Source organism: Orycteropus afer, unplaced genomic scaffold (genome assembly GCF_000298275.1).
Source record: "Orycteropus afer afer isolate SDZICR_OR568_19922 unplaced genomic scaffold, OryAfe1.0 scaffold00309, whole genome shotgun sequence".
Lineage (NCBI taxonomy): Eukaryota > Metazoa > Chordata > Mammalia > Tubulidentata > Orycteropodidae > Orycteropus > Orycteropus afer.
The window spans coordinates 1,930,369-1,946,604 of NW_006921896.1; the positions used below are offsets into that span (position 1 = coordinate 1,930,369).

General features: G+C 42.7%; 1 protein-coding gene across 1 annotated transcript in view; it reads right to left on the reverse strand.

The window, feature by feature from the left end:
- HERC3 (HECT and RLD domain containing E3 ubiquitin protein ligase 3) overlaps positions 1-16,236 on the reverse strand; it is a 152,160-nt gene that overhangs the window by 78,449 nt on the left and 57,475 nt on the right. The window contains exon 2 of the mRNA XM_007951696.2: positions 5,284-5,443. Coding sequence (XP_007949887.1) covers positions 5,284-5,443 — 160 coding nt within the window. The remainder of the gene's footprint in view (positions 1-5,283; positions 5,444-16,236) is intronic.

A 16,236-nucleotide genomic window follows, 5' to 3' on the forward strand; every position in this document is an offset into this window, starting at 1 on the left:
TCCTTGGAATATCATTGCAAGCAGGCCACACCCCTAGGGAAACTCCCCTTGGGCAGACCGGCCACTCAGAACTCAGTCATCTGATCCCATCATGGAACAACCACCCACAACTGGGGTCCAGCCAAGTTGACATACAGCTCCAACTATCACACTGTTACACTGGGGTAAATTGTAGTCAAGGTCATGAGACAATGTGTATGTGAACAGCTGCATGGAAAGTGAATTTGCTCTGTAAACTTTCACCCAAATCACAATAAAAAGAAAAATATAAAATACAAGGAAATTCAGTAAAAAAGAAAAAAAAGAAAGAATACAGAGATCCTTTATACAGTTTGTCCAATTTCCCAAAGTGGTAACATTTTGCAAAAATACAGTATAATTATCATAACCAAGATACTGGCATTCCACCAATCTTATTTAGATTTCCCCAGGTTACACTTGCACGTGTATATATTAAGTTCAATGTAATTTTATCACCTATGATGTACCCATACCACACTCAAGGTACCGAACAGGATCTCTCAAGTTTTACTTTAATAAACCGCAGCCATCTCTCCCTCATTTTCTCCTCTCTTACCCCTAATACCTGGAAACCACTAACCTCTCCTCTATTTCTAAAATTTTATCATTTCAAAAATGTTACATAAATGGAATCATTTATAGTAAGTGGTCTTTTGGGGGTAATAATTCCCTGAACATTCATCCAAGCTGTTGTATATATCAACAGTGTGTCAAAACCTACATGTTTTTTTTTAAATTAGAAAATGCATTACTGTCTGAGGAACCAATGTTGCAGAAGTTGCTATATAGCAACAGCTGTTTTTCCTTGCTTCCACTCCAATTCCACATGATGCTCCATTTATGGGTCACCATTACCCTTGTCACAACCTTTACAATCACAGTTACAGAAAAAAGCAGGTCAAAGGATAAATTTAAGCAATAGAAAAATTATACTTTGAGGAGAGAGTATCTATAATGCAAGCACATACTGTCTGTTACCCATTCATCTCATCCTCTCCTCCCAATAACTTGATAGGATACACAATGTAAAACTTCATTTTTAAGTTTGGAAACTGAAGCTTAGAAAAGTTAAACAATTTTCCCAAGATTACTCACCTAGTAAGTAATAAAGTGGGAGCTCTGGTAGCGTAGTGCCTAAGGCACTTGACTGCTAACCAGGAGGCTGGTGGTTCAAACCCACCAGCCACTCCACAGAAGGAAGGTTGGGCAATCTACTTCCATAGTGATACTGCCTCAGAAACCCAAGCAGGGGTCACTATGACTTGGGTCCGACTCCACGGCACATAACAACAACAACAACAAGTAATAAATACAGAATTAGAATCTGAGGATATCTGACTTCAAAGCTATGTTACTTTCCACAATACTTAGGTGTGAATTAGTGGATATATTTAAACTAATACACAAATCCAAGCCTTGGACATCATCTATAATTTTGATATGACAAATTAAAAATTAAAGTGCTACTGCATACAGAATGTTTCATTTTGAAATGCAATGTCATTTAAAACATGTACTTGAGTTTTTGGTCATCATCAAATGAAATACTTTTGTTATCAATGTTATAATCTTTTCTATAAAATTATACACAGTATACTGTTTAATTAAAATTATAAACAGTATACTGTTTAATTAAAAACAGTATCCCTTTTTTCTCACTGCCACTCTCCCTCTCCCCCACATTAATTTTTGGAAGAAATGAACCAAAGGCATTCCTAAATCAGAAAGTGAATCAAATTACCCTTACTTCCACATTCCTCTTTTTTTATAACAGATTTGATCAAATAGGAAAAATCTAAGTTCAAAAAGGAAGAGGAAGAATATGTTGTACTTCAAAGGGGACAATAATTGGGCAGGACAGGAGAGGCCATTTATTAAACAAACATGTACTGAATAATGTATGTGTGGAGTACCTTTAGCAACTGGAAAGCTAAAATGAATAATCTAGCTCTTTTGCCACCAACAAGGAGCCCTGGTGGCATAGTTGTATTGTCAGTGACTGCAACACCCCAAAAAATGGTCTCAGACCCCATCTCACTTAGTTATGCTTTTAAGCTATTCCCCTTTTCCCTCCCTGTCACACAGCAATCACCTCTCCGCTGTATAAGGAAGAGTATAAACTCTTCCTTAGACTGTGTTGTTGTTGTTATGTGCCATCGTCAGACCCGACTCATAGCGACCCCTCCTTCGGTTTCCGAGGTGTTATCACTACAGAAGTAGATTGCCCAACCTTCCTTCCGCTGCCTTAGACTAGGCCCGGGCAAATAAGTGCCCTAACTGTCAGCGTTTTTATCAGAGCAAACACAAACCTTAGAAAAGCATTGCCAGGGATCCCCTCCTGAGTGGCCAGGTACCACAGAGCCTTCCAGTCCCAGTCATGCAGACCCCATCCCCAATTCCCCAGGCTCAGGTATAAATTTCCCCTGCAAAATGGATGAATTTAGCAGACACTTTGGATCCATCCCAGCCCAGTAACCCCCTGGATCGAACTGCTAACAACATTTTGTAAAGCTGTGCCCATTTTCCTTCCATCTATTGTCTTATAAATCCTCTCTGTCTCTGTCTCTCTCTCTCCCCTCCTATTCTAAATAAAGCTCATGCTGGTAATGACACCCCCAGGCAGATTTTTTGGTTTCTCCTATCTACCCCCAAAAAATTCCAAATTCCCTGGGAAATTCCTAACAGCAGTGCCTAAGGCATGTGACTGCTAACCAGAAGGTTGGCCACTCAAACTCACCAGCCACTACGCAAAAGGAAGACTGTTGTTGTTATGTGCCATTGAGTCGACCTGACCCACAGTGACCCCTCCTTGGGTTGCCGAGGCAGTATCACTACAGTAGACTGCTCCCATCTTCCTTCCAAGGAGTGGCTGGTGGGTTTGAACCGCCAGCCTTCTGGTTAGCAGTCAAGTACCTTAGGCACTATGCTACCACAGCTCCCAAAAGGAAGACTGTGTTGTTGTTGTTGTTATCTGCCGTCGAGTCGGCCCCGACCCCTTCTTGGTTTTCCGAGGCAGTATCACTACGGAAGTAGGATTGCCCAACATTCCTTCCGAGGAGTGGTTGGTGGGTTTGAACCGCCAGCCTTCTGGTTAGCAGTCAAGTGCCTTAGGCACTATGCTACCAGAGCTCCTAAAAGGAAGACTAGGCAATCTATTTCTGTAAAGATTTACTGCCTCGGAAGCCCAAAGGGGGACCCTGTAGTCAGAATTGACTTGATGGCAGTGAGTTTGGTTTTGGTTTGCTTTCTGCCATCAACAGCTCACAGTTTTGTACAGAAAAAAAAAAAAAAATTATTAAATAATTATAAAGAATGTGACAAGTACTATAATAGGGGTATGCAGTATACTCCAGTAAAACAAACAGGTATTAAATGAATAAATAAACGAGCAGTTTCTTTGATTATTAAGAACCCTCAGCAACCTGAGAAGTCATCTCCCAAAATTCCATCTGAAAGTAACTTCAGTATTTTAGATGCTGATGTAATTGTTTTCTTTGTGGTGAACATTTGTTAAATACTTAGTTAAATCATCTAAGATTTAGACTTAAAAAAGTACTTAAGAGACTCAAAACCATTACATTAGTATTTTTGTGTTAAAGAACCTATGCTATTTCAGCTGTTTGTAATGCTTAAGGCAATTTGCACATTATTAGAGTAACAAACAGGTCAGCCTCATGATTCTCTTTTAAAGTGCTTAATTGATTTAGACTTGCAATTTTTAAGTTAAAGTGTAGTAAGTCTAACATGTGCAGAGATGCCTTTTTTATTTTTTAATTGTGATTTGGGTGAAAATTTACAGAGCAAATACACTTTCCATATAGCAGTTCACATACACTTTGTCTCATGACATTGACCACAATTTAGCACAATGCAACATCTCCTCTCCCACTTCCTCCCAACAGTTACCTCTTCCCTGTGTCCACCCCTCCATGCATTCCTGCCCCCTGAGCTATTTCCCTGTGCATAAGCAGCCCTTCTTTCTCCCATGATTGTTCTCTCCAAGAAGCGTACCTACCTCAGGAGAATGTTCAACTTATATGCCTGTCCATTGTTTGGCTGGAAGCCACAGACATGCGTTCAGTTCCAAACCTGAAAGGCAGCTAGGGGCCATAATCTCAGTGGTTCCACCAGGCTCCATCAGGCCAGCAAACCTGGTCCCGCCCCCCTTTGTTTTTTTTCCAAATGATTTTGAGTTTTGTTCCACATTGTTCTCCCTGCCTATCCAGGATCTCCTACATAGATCCTCTTCCAAGTGGATGACAGTAGTAGCCAAGCACCATCGATTTCTTCTGGTCTCATAGTCGTATAGGCTGCAGATCGGATGATGTACCAGTTGCTAGGACTAATTATTTCCATAAATTTTTGGTTTTCTTCATTCTTCTTGGCTCTGGATGAGGAGAGACCCATCACTGCATCTAGATGGCAGCTTGCAAGCTTTTAAGATCTCAGTCGCTACTCACCACAGTAGAAGGTGGAACAATGTTTTGTGTAGTATGTTATGCCAATTGAACTTGATATCCTCTGCAACCATGGTCCCGAGCCCCCAGGTTCAACTACTCAGTCCCTCTGGATAGCTGGCTGTGACCAAGCAGTGACTACAACCTTGACCCTTGTCAGCCCCATTATACACCTGGGAATTCAGATCATACACATAAAGTTATTGGACCACTGTCTGCCAACACTATACATGTTCTTGGGTGCACTCTCCACTTCATATACATACGTAATATTTCAGCCTGTCCACCCATCTATCCACCCATATACCCGTGTTTGCCTTCACTGACCACGCTGTAGTATATGCGCAAAACGGTTCATCTTTGTTGTCTGTACTTCTCATGTACCTCTCTATGTCTTTCTCTTCCTCAATGACACTATATTCATCACTCACATTTGGTACATTGCCCTTTTCTTCTCCCAAATCAAATCTTATCTCTATCTATCTAACCAGAGATGTCTTTTTTATTCAAACATTTATCTAGTATTTCTTATGTGCCAGGCACACTGCTAGCAACCAGACTACTGGGACAAATAAAGTACAGTTCCAAACAAACTCACATTGTTGAGCAGGAAACAGACAGTTATGTAAATCATTACAATGTCTGTGACAAGTGCTACAACAATATAAGGCATAGCAGTGGCACAAAGGAAACAGGAATTAAATGAAGAGAATAAAAACAAAGACTTTAACAAAGCAACAGTAAGAAATAATATCCAAAGTAACTGACATTTAAAAACCCAAGATTCCCTTCTGTGAATTCTTACCTGGGTACTGCCACGGAATCCTCAGTAGTCATGAGTCCTAGTTGTCCATCACTCCCTGCACCCCAAGAAAAAAGCTGGCCCCGGTCACTAAGAGCCAGATTGTGGGACTCGCCACATGCCACATGGACAATGTGCTGATCTGCCAAAGCTCCAATTTGCTCTGAAAGAGACCACATCAAAGGAGGAAAATGCACAGCCCCAAAAACAGGCATATTGACACCCTTACACAAATTGTCTTCCAAGGCAGTTTTGTTTTTTATAGAGAATCACTAAATGTGTAGTTATAGAGATTATACGTTTTATATATTTCTAAAAGCTATCACTTTAGATCCAAGCTATACTGGGTAGCATACATATTGACAGCGCACACATCATAGATGTTCCCTCAACCAAAACAGCATGCGCATGGCCCTTTTCTATCCAGGGAGAAGTCTAAAGGTTTATTAGTTAGAGATGTCCAGAAAGGTCCAAGTGAGAATACAGTGAACAAATTACTGAAAGTATTCAGTCTGAAGGAAATTTTGCAATTTTCCCTAGGAAATGAGAAACAGAGAGAGAGAGAGAGAGAGAGAGAGACCTTCCAGAAAACAGTGTTTGTCTTCTACGTATCCAACATTAAGACAGAAGATTTTTCTCTGGGAAAAGATCCAAAGACCAAGAGAAAACATTCACAGATATTGACATTTGTCAGTCCCCCAGTGAAAAGCCCGTTTCCCACCAGTTGACAAGTCTTTGTCACAAACAGCTCCATTCAAGTTTTAGTGCCTCATTCTTTAAATACAAAAAGCTGCCAAGGATCATTATCACTATATATGTAAATGTGATAGTTGGAGCTGTATGTCAACTTGTCTGGATCACAATTCTGTGTGGTTTGAGCTGTTGTGGTGTGGTTGTTCCCATGATGGGATCAGATGACTATGTTTTGAGCACCTAATCTGTCAAAAAGGGAGTTTCCCTAGGGGTGTGGCCTGCTTCCAGTATATCTGTGAACATCCTGGGAGAGGAGACATTCTTCTGTGGATCAGGATTCTGTTGTGCTGCCTACAACTGTCCAAGAGTGACAATCCACCATTTGGCCTGGAGATCTTGGATTTGTCATTCATTGGAATCAACAGCCCGTGTACTGGCTGCCAGCTCTGAGCTCCTAAGCTCCTGCAGCTGCAAGAGTCAGGAAAAGCCTCCACCTTGACATGGAAAAGCTTCCAGCTTGACGTTTGATCCAGGAACTTTGGACTTGCCAACTTCTATAAGTGTGTGAGCCATTTTCCTAAGATAAATCTCTCTCACTCTCTATATATAAGCTTTACTGGTTTTGTTTCTCTAGAGAACCCAGTCTAACACATGTGGTACCAAAAGTGGTTCTAGAGAGCCAAAATCATAAGGATGGGCTTCCTAAATTGGTTCTTCAGTTTGATTAATCTTAAAGACACTAGTAACCTTGCATCTGTTAGTAAAGAGGGCCCTGCTAATCCGTGGCATGAGGTGGCAGCATTAATACGCAAAATAGCACCACCAACAGATCAAATACTTGTGAGAAGTGATGCCCTGGGTGATCAGATATTTGATAATTTTCTGCAATTTTGTCAGCATGAGGAATAAGGAAGCTGGTTGGTTGGTCCTACTTACACTAGACAAAGTGGTGAAAGAGCGAGATGAGCTCAGAGCTGCTGAGTCTCGGCTTAAGCGCCGCATAAAAGAACTCAGTGCTTCCAGTTTTGCTCTGAAAGAATGTCTTATACCTTCTAGTAACAGAGCAGATATTGCTGAAAACCAAACCCAGAGTCTTATTGTAAGGGTGGCTGAATTACAATGCCAATTAAATTGCTAACCCAGAATGGTGTCTGAAGTTAACGTGAGGGCATTGATTGGGAAAAAATGGGATCCTGAAACCTGGAATGGTGACATATGGGCAGAAGATAGTCAGGAGGATCAGGATATGGAGCTGGTAAATTCTGTTGAATCCCTCCCATCTGAAGGGATTACTGTAAAGCCATTATACCCCCCACCTCAGTTTGATTGGATTAGCCCAACTGTTCCTGCTGAGTCATTGCCTGAGGCAGAGGCCATGGAAGACTGCTGAATGTTCTCAGGAACTGCCCCAACCACCCATTGTTGCTGCTAGACCTATAACTAAAGTTAAGTCCAAGCGAGCCCCAAAAGGTGAAATAGAAAGTGTGACTGAGGAGGTGGTACGCTACACCCGAAAAGACCTACTTGATTTGGCTGACATGTACAGACAGAAACCTGGAGAATATGTATGGGAATGGCTACTGAGGGTGTGGGATAATGGTTCAAGGAATGTAAGATTGGATCAGTCTGAGTTTACTGATTTAGGCCCACTAAGTATGGATTCTTCATTCAATGTTTCAGCTCGAGAGGTTAAGAAAGGATCTAATAGTTTGTTTGTTTAGCTTACTGAAGCATAAATTATGCGCTAGCCTACCTTAAGTCAAGTTGAAATACCAGACCTGCCTTGGTATAATGTAGAAGAAGGTATCCAGAGGCTGAGGGAAACTGGCTTGTTAGAATGGATTTATCAGATTAGACCCCTAGAGCCAGGAATGGAGAGTCCAGAAGACACAACTTTCACCAGTATGGTGAGAAATAAATTTGTGAAGGAAGCTCCAGCATCTTTGAAGACTGCTCTGATTGCTATTTTATGTAAACCTGATTTGACAGTGGGAACTGCCCTAATTGAACTAAGACACTTAACTACGATGGGGCTGACTGGACCCCGTGGTAGTAGGGGTCAAGTGGCAGCAGTTAATCGACAAAGGCAAGGTGGGCGTGGTTACCATAATGGACAGCAGAGTCAGAACAGTAATCAGAATAGTCTGACTCGTGTGGAATTATGGCATTGGCTACTTGCTTATGGTGCTCCTAGGAGTGAAATACATGGCAAGCCTACTAAATATTTACTTGATCTGTATAGACAGAAGAATTCTAGGTCACGTGAACAGCAATTTAGATTGAATCGCCAGAATACAGAGTCACGACTTCTCAATCAATTCCCAGACTTGAGTCAGTTTACAGACCCACGACCCCTTGAATGAAGGGGAGGCCAGGTCCCTTTGAACAAGGTCCCCACTACATTGCTAAAAATCTATAATGTCCCAGCCTTCCCCAAAGGGATCTGAGGCCTTTTACAAGAGTGACTGTTCATTGGGGAAAAGGAAATAATCAGATTTTTCAGGGATTACTGGACACTGGCTATGAATTGACACTAATTCCAAGAGATCCAAAGCGTCACTGTGGCCCATCAGTCAGAATGGGGGCATATGGAGGTCAAGTTATTGATGGAGTGTTAGCTAAGGTGCATCTCACAGTGGGTCCAGTGGGTCACAGAACCCATCCTGTAGTGATTTCCCCAGTGCCCGAGTGCATAATTAGAATAGATATACTGTGCAATTGGCAGAATTCCCACATTGGGTCCCTGACATGTGGAGTAAGGGCTATTATGATAGGAAAAGCCAAGTGGAAGCCATTAGAACTGCCTCTACCTACAAAAATAGTAAACCAAAAGCAATACCACATCCCTGGAGGGGTTGCAGAGATTACTGCCACCATTAAGGACTTGAAGGATGCAAGGGTGGTGATTCCCACCACATCCCCATTTAATTCGCCTATTTGGCCTGTGCAAAAAGCAGATGGATCTTGGAGAATGACAGTAGATAATCGTAAACTTAATCAGGTGGTGACTCCAATTGCAGCTGCTGTTCCTGATGTGGTCTCATTGCTTGAGCAAATTAGTACATCTCCTGGTACTTGGTAAGCAGCTACGGATCTGGCCAATGCGTTTTTCTCTATACCAATTTCAAAGGACCTTCAGAAGCAGTTTGCCTTCATCTGGCAAGGCCAACAGTATACTTTCACAGTCCTTCCTCATAGGTATATCAACTCCCCAGCACTATGTCATAATTTAGTCTATAGGGATCTTGATCGCCTTTCCCTTCCACAAGACTTCACACTAGTCCATTATATTGATGACATTATGCTGATTGAACCTATTAAAGAAGAAGTATCGATGACTCTAGACTTATTGGTGAGACATATGTGTGCTACAGGTTGGGAAATTAACCCAACGAAAATTCAGGCACCTTCCACCTCAGTAATATTTCTAGGGGTCCAATGGTCTGGGGCATGTTGAGATATTCCTACTAAAGTGAAGGAGAAGTTATTGTATCTGGCTTCCCCTACAACTAAACAGGAGGCACAACGTTTGGTGGGCAGCTTTGGATTTTGGAGGCAACATATCCCTCATTTGGGTGTGTTGCTGTGGCCTATTTATCAAGTGACTCGGAAAGCTGCTAGTTTTGAATGGGGCCCAGAGCAACAGAAGGCTCTGCAACAGGTTCAGGCTGCCGTGCAGGCTGCTCTGCCACTTGGGCCATATGATCCCGCTGATCCAATGGTGCTTGAATTGTCTGTAGTAGATAGAGATGCTGTTTGGAGTCTTTGGCAGGTCCCTATTGGTGAATCGCAAGGCAGACCCTCGGGATTGTGAAGCAAAGCCCTGCCATCCTCTGCAGATAACTACTCTCCTTTTGAGAAACAGCTTTTGGCTTGTTATTGGGCTTTAGTAGAGACTGAACGCCTAACCATGGGCCACCAAGTGACCATGAGGCCTGAGCTGCCATCATGAACTGGGTGTTGTCTGACCCACAGAGTCATACAGTTGGACGTGCACAACAGCACTCCATCATTAAATGGAAGTGGTATATCAGAGGTCAGGCTAGAGCAGTGCCTGAAGGCACAAGTAAGTTGCATGAGGAAGTGGCCCAAATGCCTATGGTCTCCACTCCAGTCACATTACCTTCTCTCTCCCAGTCTGCACTTATGGCCTCATTGGGGAGTTCCTTATGATCAGTTGACTGAGGAAGAGAAAACTTGTGCCTGGTTTACAGATGGTTTGGCACAATATGCAGGTACCACTAGAAAGTGGACAGCAGCGGCACTGCAGTCCCTTTCTGTGACTTCCTTAAAGGACAGTGGTGAAGGGAAATCCTCCCAATGGGCAGAACTTCGAGCCATGCATATGGCTGTTCACTTTGCATGGAATAAGAAATGGCCAGATGTGCGATTATATACGGATTCATGGGCTGTGGCTAATGGCTTAGCTGGATGGTCTGGGACTTGGAAGGAGCATGATTGGAAGATTGGTGGTAAGGATGTATGGGGAAGAGGCATGTGGATAGATCTCTCTGAATGGGCCAAAGGAGTAAAGGTATTTGTGTCTCATGTGAATGCCCACCAAAAGGTGACCTCAGCAGAGGAGGACTTTAACAATCAGGTGGATAGGATGACGCGTTCAGTGGAAACCAGCTGTCCTTTTTCCCCAGCTACTCCTGTCACTGCTCAATGGGCTCATGAACAAACTGGCCATGGTGGCAGGGATGGAGGTTATGCATGGGCTCAGTAACATGGACTCCTGCTTACCAAGGCTGATTTGGCTACTGCCACTGCTGAGTGCCCAATCTGCTAGCATCAGAGGCCAACACTGAGCCTGCAATATGGAACCAATTCTCAGGGTGATCAGCCAGCAACCTGGTGGCAGGTTGATTACATTGGACCACTTTCATCATGGATAGGACAGAGTTTTGTTCTTACTGGAATAGATACTTATTCTGGATAGGGATTCGCCTTCCCTGCATGCAATGCTTCTGCCAAAACTACCATCCATGGACTTACAGAATGCCTTATCCACCGTCATGGTATTCCACACAGCTTTGTTTTGGATCAAGGGACTCATTTCACAGCAAATGAAGTGCGGCAATGGGCTTATGCTCATGGAATTCCCTGGTCTTTCCGTGTTCCCATCATCCTAAAGCGGCTAGCTTGATAGAACGATGGAATGGCCTCCTGAAAACACAATTACGGCACCAGTTAGGTGGCAATACCTCGAAGGGGGGGCAGTGTTCTCCAGGAGGCTGTATATGCTCTAAACCAGCATCCAATATATGGTTCTGTTTCTCCAATAGCCAGGATTCATGGGTCCAGGAACCAAGGGGTGGAAACGGGAGTGGTACCATTCACTATTACCCCTAGTGACCCACTCAAAAAATTTTTGCTTCCTGTCCTTGCTACCCTATGCTCTGCAGGTCTGCAGATCTTAGTCCCAAAGGGAGGAACACTCCTATATAAGCTTTACTGGTTTTGTTTCTCTAGAGAACCCAGTCTAACACAGTAAAGAAAAACTTTAACACAAAAGACAAAAGCAGAAGAAACAGAAGAAAATGAACTCTGAAGAAACAGATCATGTAGGAAACAAAGTTTTTTTCTTTTTTAAACTGCCTAGAGAAATAAGAGAAAATACATCAATCTACGAAATAAAACAAAGGTGACATTCAGTCAGAAAATAAGCAAACAAAAATATTTTGGAAACCAAAAGAATGGCAATGCAAATTCAAAAGAAAATCTTCAGAGGCAGAACTGGAAATTAAGATAGAAGAAATTTCCTCAAAAATAGAATGAAAAGACAAAAAGAAACTCAGAGCAAAACAGTTAAAAAATTAGAGGATTATTCCAAAACGTCTAACATCTGCAAAATGGGACTTCCAAAAACAGAGAATGAGGAAAACACAAAGCAGAAAATCATCAAAGAAGAAAAACAAGAAAATTTTTCAAAACTAAAGGCCATGATTTTCACAGTAAACACCTATTAAGAGTCCAGAATTATGAATGAGAAGAGACCCATATCTTGAAATTTCATAACACCAAGAAAGATTCTAAAAGCCTGTAAGAAAGAAAAAAAGTTTATATACAATAGAACAGAGATCAGAATGGCATCAGATTTCTCATAAGCAATACTGGAAAGTAGAACACCAATGCCTTCATAATTCTGAAGGAAAGTGATTTCTAAGTGAAATGTCCATTCCCAGCCAACTATGAATCAACGTATGGAGGGGAGAAGAACAAGGACAATTTTCAGACATGTAAGGCACTGAAAGAGAAGCTCTGGTAACACAACAGTTACTAACAAAGGTTGGTGGTTCAAACCCACTCTGTAGCTCCATAGGAAAAAAGATCTGGCAACCTGCTCCCCAAAAAAGATTACAACCCAGAAAACTCTATGTTGTTATTGTTATATGCTGTCGAGTCAGACCTGACTCATAGTGACCCCTCCTTGGGTTTCCGAGGCGGTATCTCTATGGAAGTAGATTGCCCAACCTTCCTTCCGAGGAGTGGCTGGTGGGTTTGAACCACCAGCCTTCTGGTTAGCTGTCAAGTGCCTCAGGCACTACGCTACCAGGACTCCTTGACTCTATGGGGCAGTTTTATTCTGCCACATGCTGATATGAGGTTGAAATCCCCTCAACAGCACCTAACCACCACAAAGGTCTCAAAATATTTTACCTCTCATACCACCCTCCTCAAAAAGCTACCCTAGATGTGCTCCTCCAAAACAAAGGAAAAGTTATGAATCTCACATGAGAAAGAAGTGAAGAATATTTCCAATACATTATGCATAAGGCCTTAGCAAAGTTGAAGGAACATTTCCAAGGTAAAAAATGAAGTACCATCTGATGATTTTAAAAGTATCTAGCATAGTGGCTAAAGCACTTGACTGCTAACCAGAAGGCCGGCGGTTCAAACCCACCAGCCACTCCTCAGAAGGAAGGTTGGGCAATCCTACTTCCGTAGTGATACTGCCTCGGAAACCCAAGGAGGGGTCGCTATGAGTCGGGGCCGACTTGATGGTGCATAACAACAACAACAACATAAGTTTTATAGTTCTGTCAAAGTACAGAGGCAAATTACTCATAGTCACTGTGCAAAGAAAAAAGAAAAATATACTATTAACTGCATGAAAATCAAAATGTTATAAAGGAAATCATGGTACATTAAGTACTTAACAACCACATAAATATAATTTATACAGCTAATAACAGCTAAGGAGCCTGGCAGCATAGTGCTTAAGGCACTTGACTGCTAACCAGAAGGCTGGCGGTTCAAACCTACCAACCACTCCTCAGAAGGAAGGTTGGACAATCTACTTCCACAGTGATACCGCCTCGGAAACCCAAGTAGGGGTCTCTGTGAGTCACGTCCAACTCAACGGCACATAACAACAACAACAACAACAACAACAACAACAGCTAACAATTACATTAGGGAATGAAATTTCTGGGGATGATGAAGAAGAAAAGGGTAGCACCTTGGTTCTCTACTGCTGCTATAACAGATAGACCAGAAGTGGATGTTTTAATAAACAAATTTATTCTCTTACAGTTTAGGAGGCTACAAGCCCAAATTTCAGAGTGGCAGTTCTAGGGGCTGGGTGAAGGCCCTTGACCTTAGGCTTCAGCTCTTATGCCAGGACCCCTGAAGCTGGAGGCTACTTCTAACTCAGGCATCTGTAGGCTGCTAAGGCTGATAAACCCAAGATCCACAGGTAAAATGGCACAATCCCAAGATTTCCAGGCAACACAGCAGGCCACTGGTTCAAGTACAGGAACTACAGATGAACACTCGGCCAAATGCAGGATCCAAATTCGCCAAAAAGCTAGAGACCTTTCTCAAAGCTGCTTTTTATATACTGGAAGCTGGTAACACCCCAAAGGCAACTACTTTACGCTCACATCAGATTCTACCATCAAAAAAAAAAACAAACGCACTGCCTCAGAGTCAGATCCAATTCATAGCGACCCCTCCTTGGGTTTCTGAGGCAGTATCACTACGGAAGTAGATTGCCCAACCTTCCTTCCAAAGAGTGGCTGGTGAGTTTGAACCGCCAGCCTTCTGGTTAGCAGTCAAATGTCTTAGGCACTATGCCACCAGAGCTCCCAGATTCTACCACAGAGATGATTAAAATCTCATTATGGGGAGTAACTACAACCAGCTGCCCACTGCCATCAAGTCTATTCCATTTACCTCTATTTCCATAGTGACCTACACTGGGTTTCCAAGGCTACAAATCTTTATGGAAGCAGATTGCCCCATCTTTCTTCCATCAAGAAGCTGGTGGGTTCAAACCACCAATCTTTTGGTTAGCAGCCAAATGCCTTACCACTACACTACCACATCCAGCTGCCCAGCCACTCAAAACCACAGTCCAGCCAAGGTGACACACAACCTTAACTACCACGAGTAGGTGGAGAATGTAAGAGAACTCAATTTTAATCTTCCTCAGCATGAAGAATCTAGAGAATGTCCAATACTAAAAAATCAAGAAATAGCATTATAAGCATGTTATTTGGAAACATGGAGGTAAATACCAAAAAAAAAAAAAAAAAAAAAAACCAAAACCACTGCCCCAAATTTGATTTCACAACAAAATTAGGAGCTCTGGTAGCATAGCGCCTAAGGCACTTGACTGCTAACCAGAAGGCTGGCGGTTCAAACCCACCAGCCACTCCTCGGAAGGAAGGTTGGGCATTCCTACTTCCGTAGTGATACTGCCTTGGAAACCCAAGGAGGGGTCGCTATGAGTCAGGGCCGACTCGATGGCAAATAACAACAACAACAACAACAATATCTTTACAGAAGTAGACTGCCCAGTCTTCCCTCTGAAGAGTGGCTGGTGGGATTCAACTGTCAGCGTTCTGGTTAGTAGTCAAATGCCTTATGCATTACGCCACCAGTTGTTGTTACTATGTGCCGTGGAGTCAGACCCAACTCATAGCAACCCCTCCTCGGGTGTCTGAGGTGGTATCACTATGGAAGCAGATCGTCCAACCTTCCTTCCAAGGATTGGCTGGTAGGTTTGAACCGCCAGCCTTCTGGTTAGCAGTCAAGTGCCTTAGGCACTGTGCCACCAGAGCTCCTTCTAAATACCAAAAGAAAGAGCTAAAAGAGTTGAAAGTGAGAGTTTCTGGAAGTGACATTCAAGACAAATGAAACACAGAACTACTATTTGCCTTAACTAGAATTTAACTGTATAAACACATTACTTGAAAACAATTTTTTTAAAATGCTTATGTCAGAGAAATTTCCGTATACAAAGATACTGTAATACCAGTTGTTCCCATTGTCCATCTTTTTTATTCATCTCTCCTAGGCTACTGACCCCCACTTCTCAACCCAGCCTTGCCCCAGACATGGAAAACAATCTTTATCTTTCTTTGGAAAAATTTAAGAAACTCCTACCAAAGTAGCACAGGCCAATCAGAATCCTTACCTGTGCTCTACTGTTAGGTCCAAATTCTAGGACCAAGTCCCAGGAGGTGGGAAACTGTTATGTTCTTCCAGTCCTGGGTACCAGGCCCATGACTCAGTCCCAACCCCTAATATCTGACTTTCTGATGCCAATCATTACCCTTTCTTGCCTGTAAATTGTTGTTGATAGGTGCAATCGAGTCGTCTCCAACTCATGACAACACTATGCAAAACAAAACACTGCCCGGTCCTGAGCCAGCTCCATGATTCTTGTTACACTTAATCCCATCACAGGCACCACCATGTTAATCCACCTTGTTGAGGGCCTTCCCCTCTTTCGTCGACCCTCCACCTTACCAAGTACAACATCCTTCTTCAGGGAATGGTCCCTTCTGACAACATGACCAAAGTATGTGAGATGAAGTCTGGCCATTCTCACCTCCAAGGAGCATCCTGGATGCACTTCCCCCAGGACAGACCTGTTAGCTCTTTCAGCAGTCCACAGTACTTTCAGGATTCTGTGTCAACACCACAGCTCAAAAGCATCAACTCTTCTTCGATCTTCCTAATTCATTGTCCAGCTCTCACGTGCATATGAGGTGACTGAAAATATGGCTTGTGTCAGGTGCACCTTAGTCCTCAAGGAGACATCTTTGCTCTTCAGCACTTGAAAGAGGTCCTTTGCAGCCAATTTGCCCAGTGCTATACGTCATCTGATGTCCTGACTGCTGCTTCCATTGGTGTCGATTGTAGAACCAAGCAATGTGAATTCTTTGACAACCCCAATTTTTTTCTCCATTTATCATAATGCTGCTTATTGGTCCAGTTGTGAGGATTTTTGTTTTCTTTATATTGAGA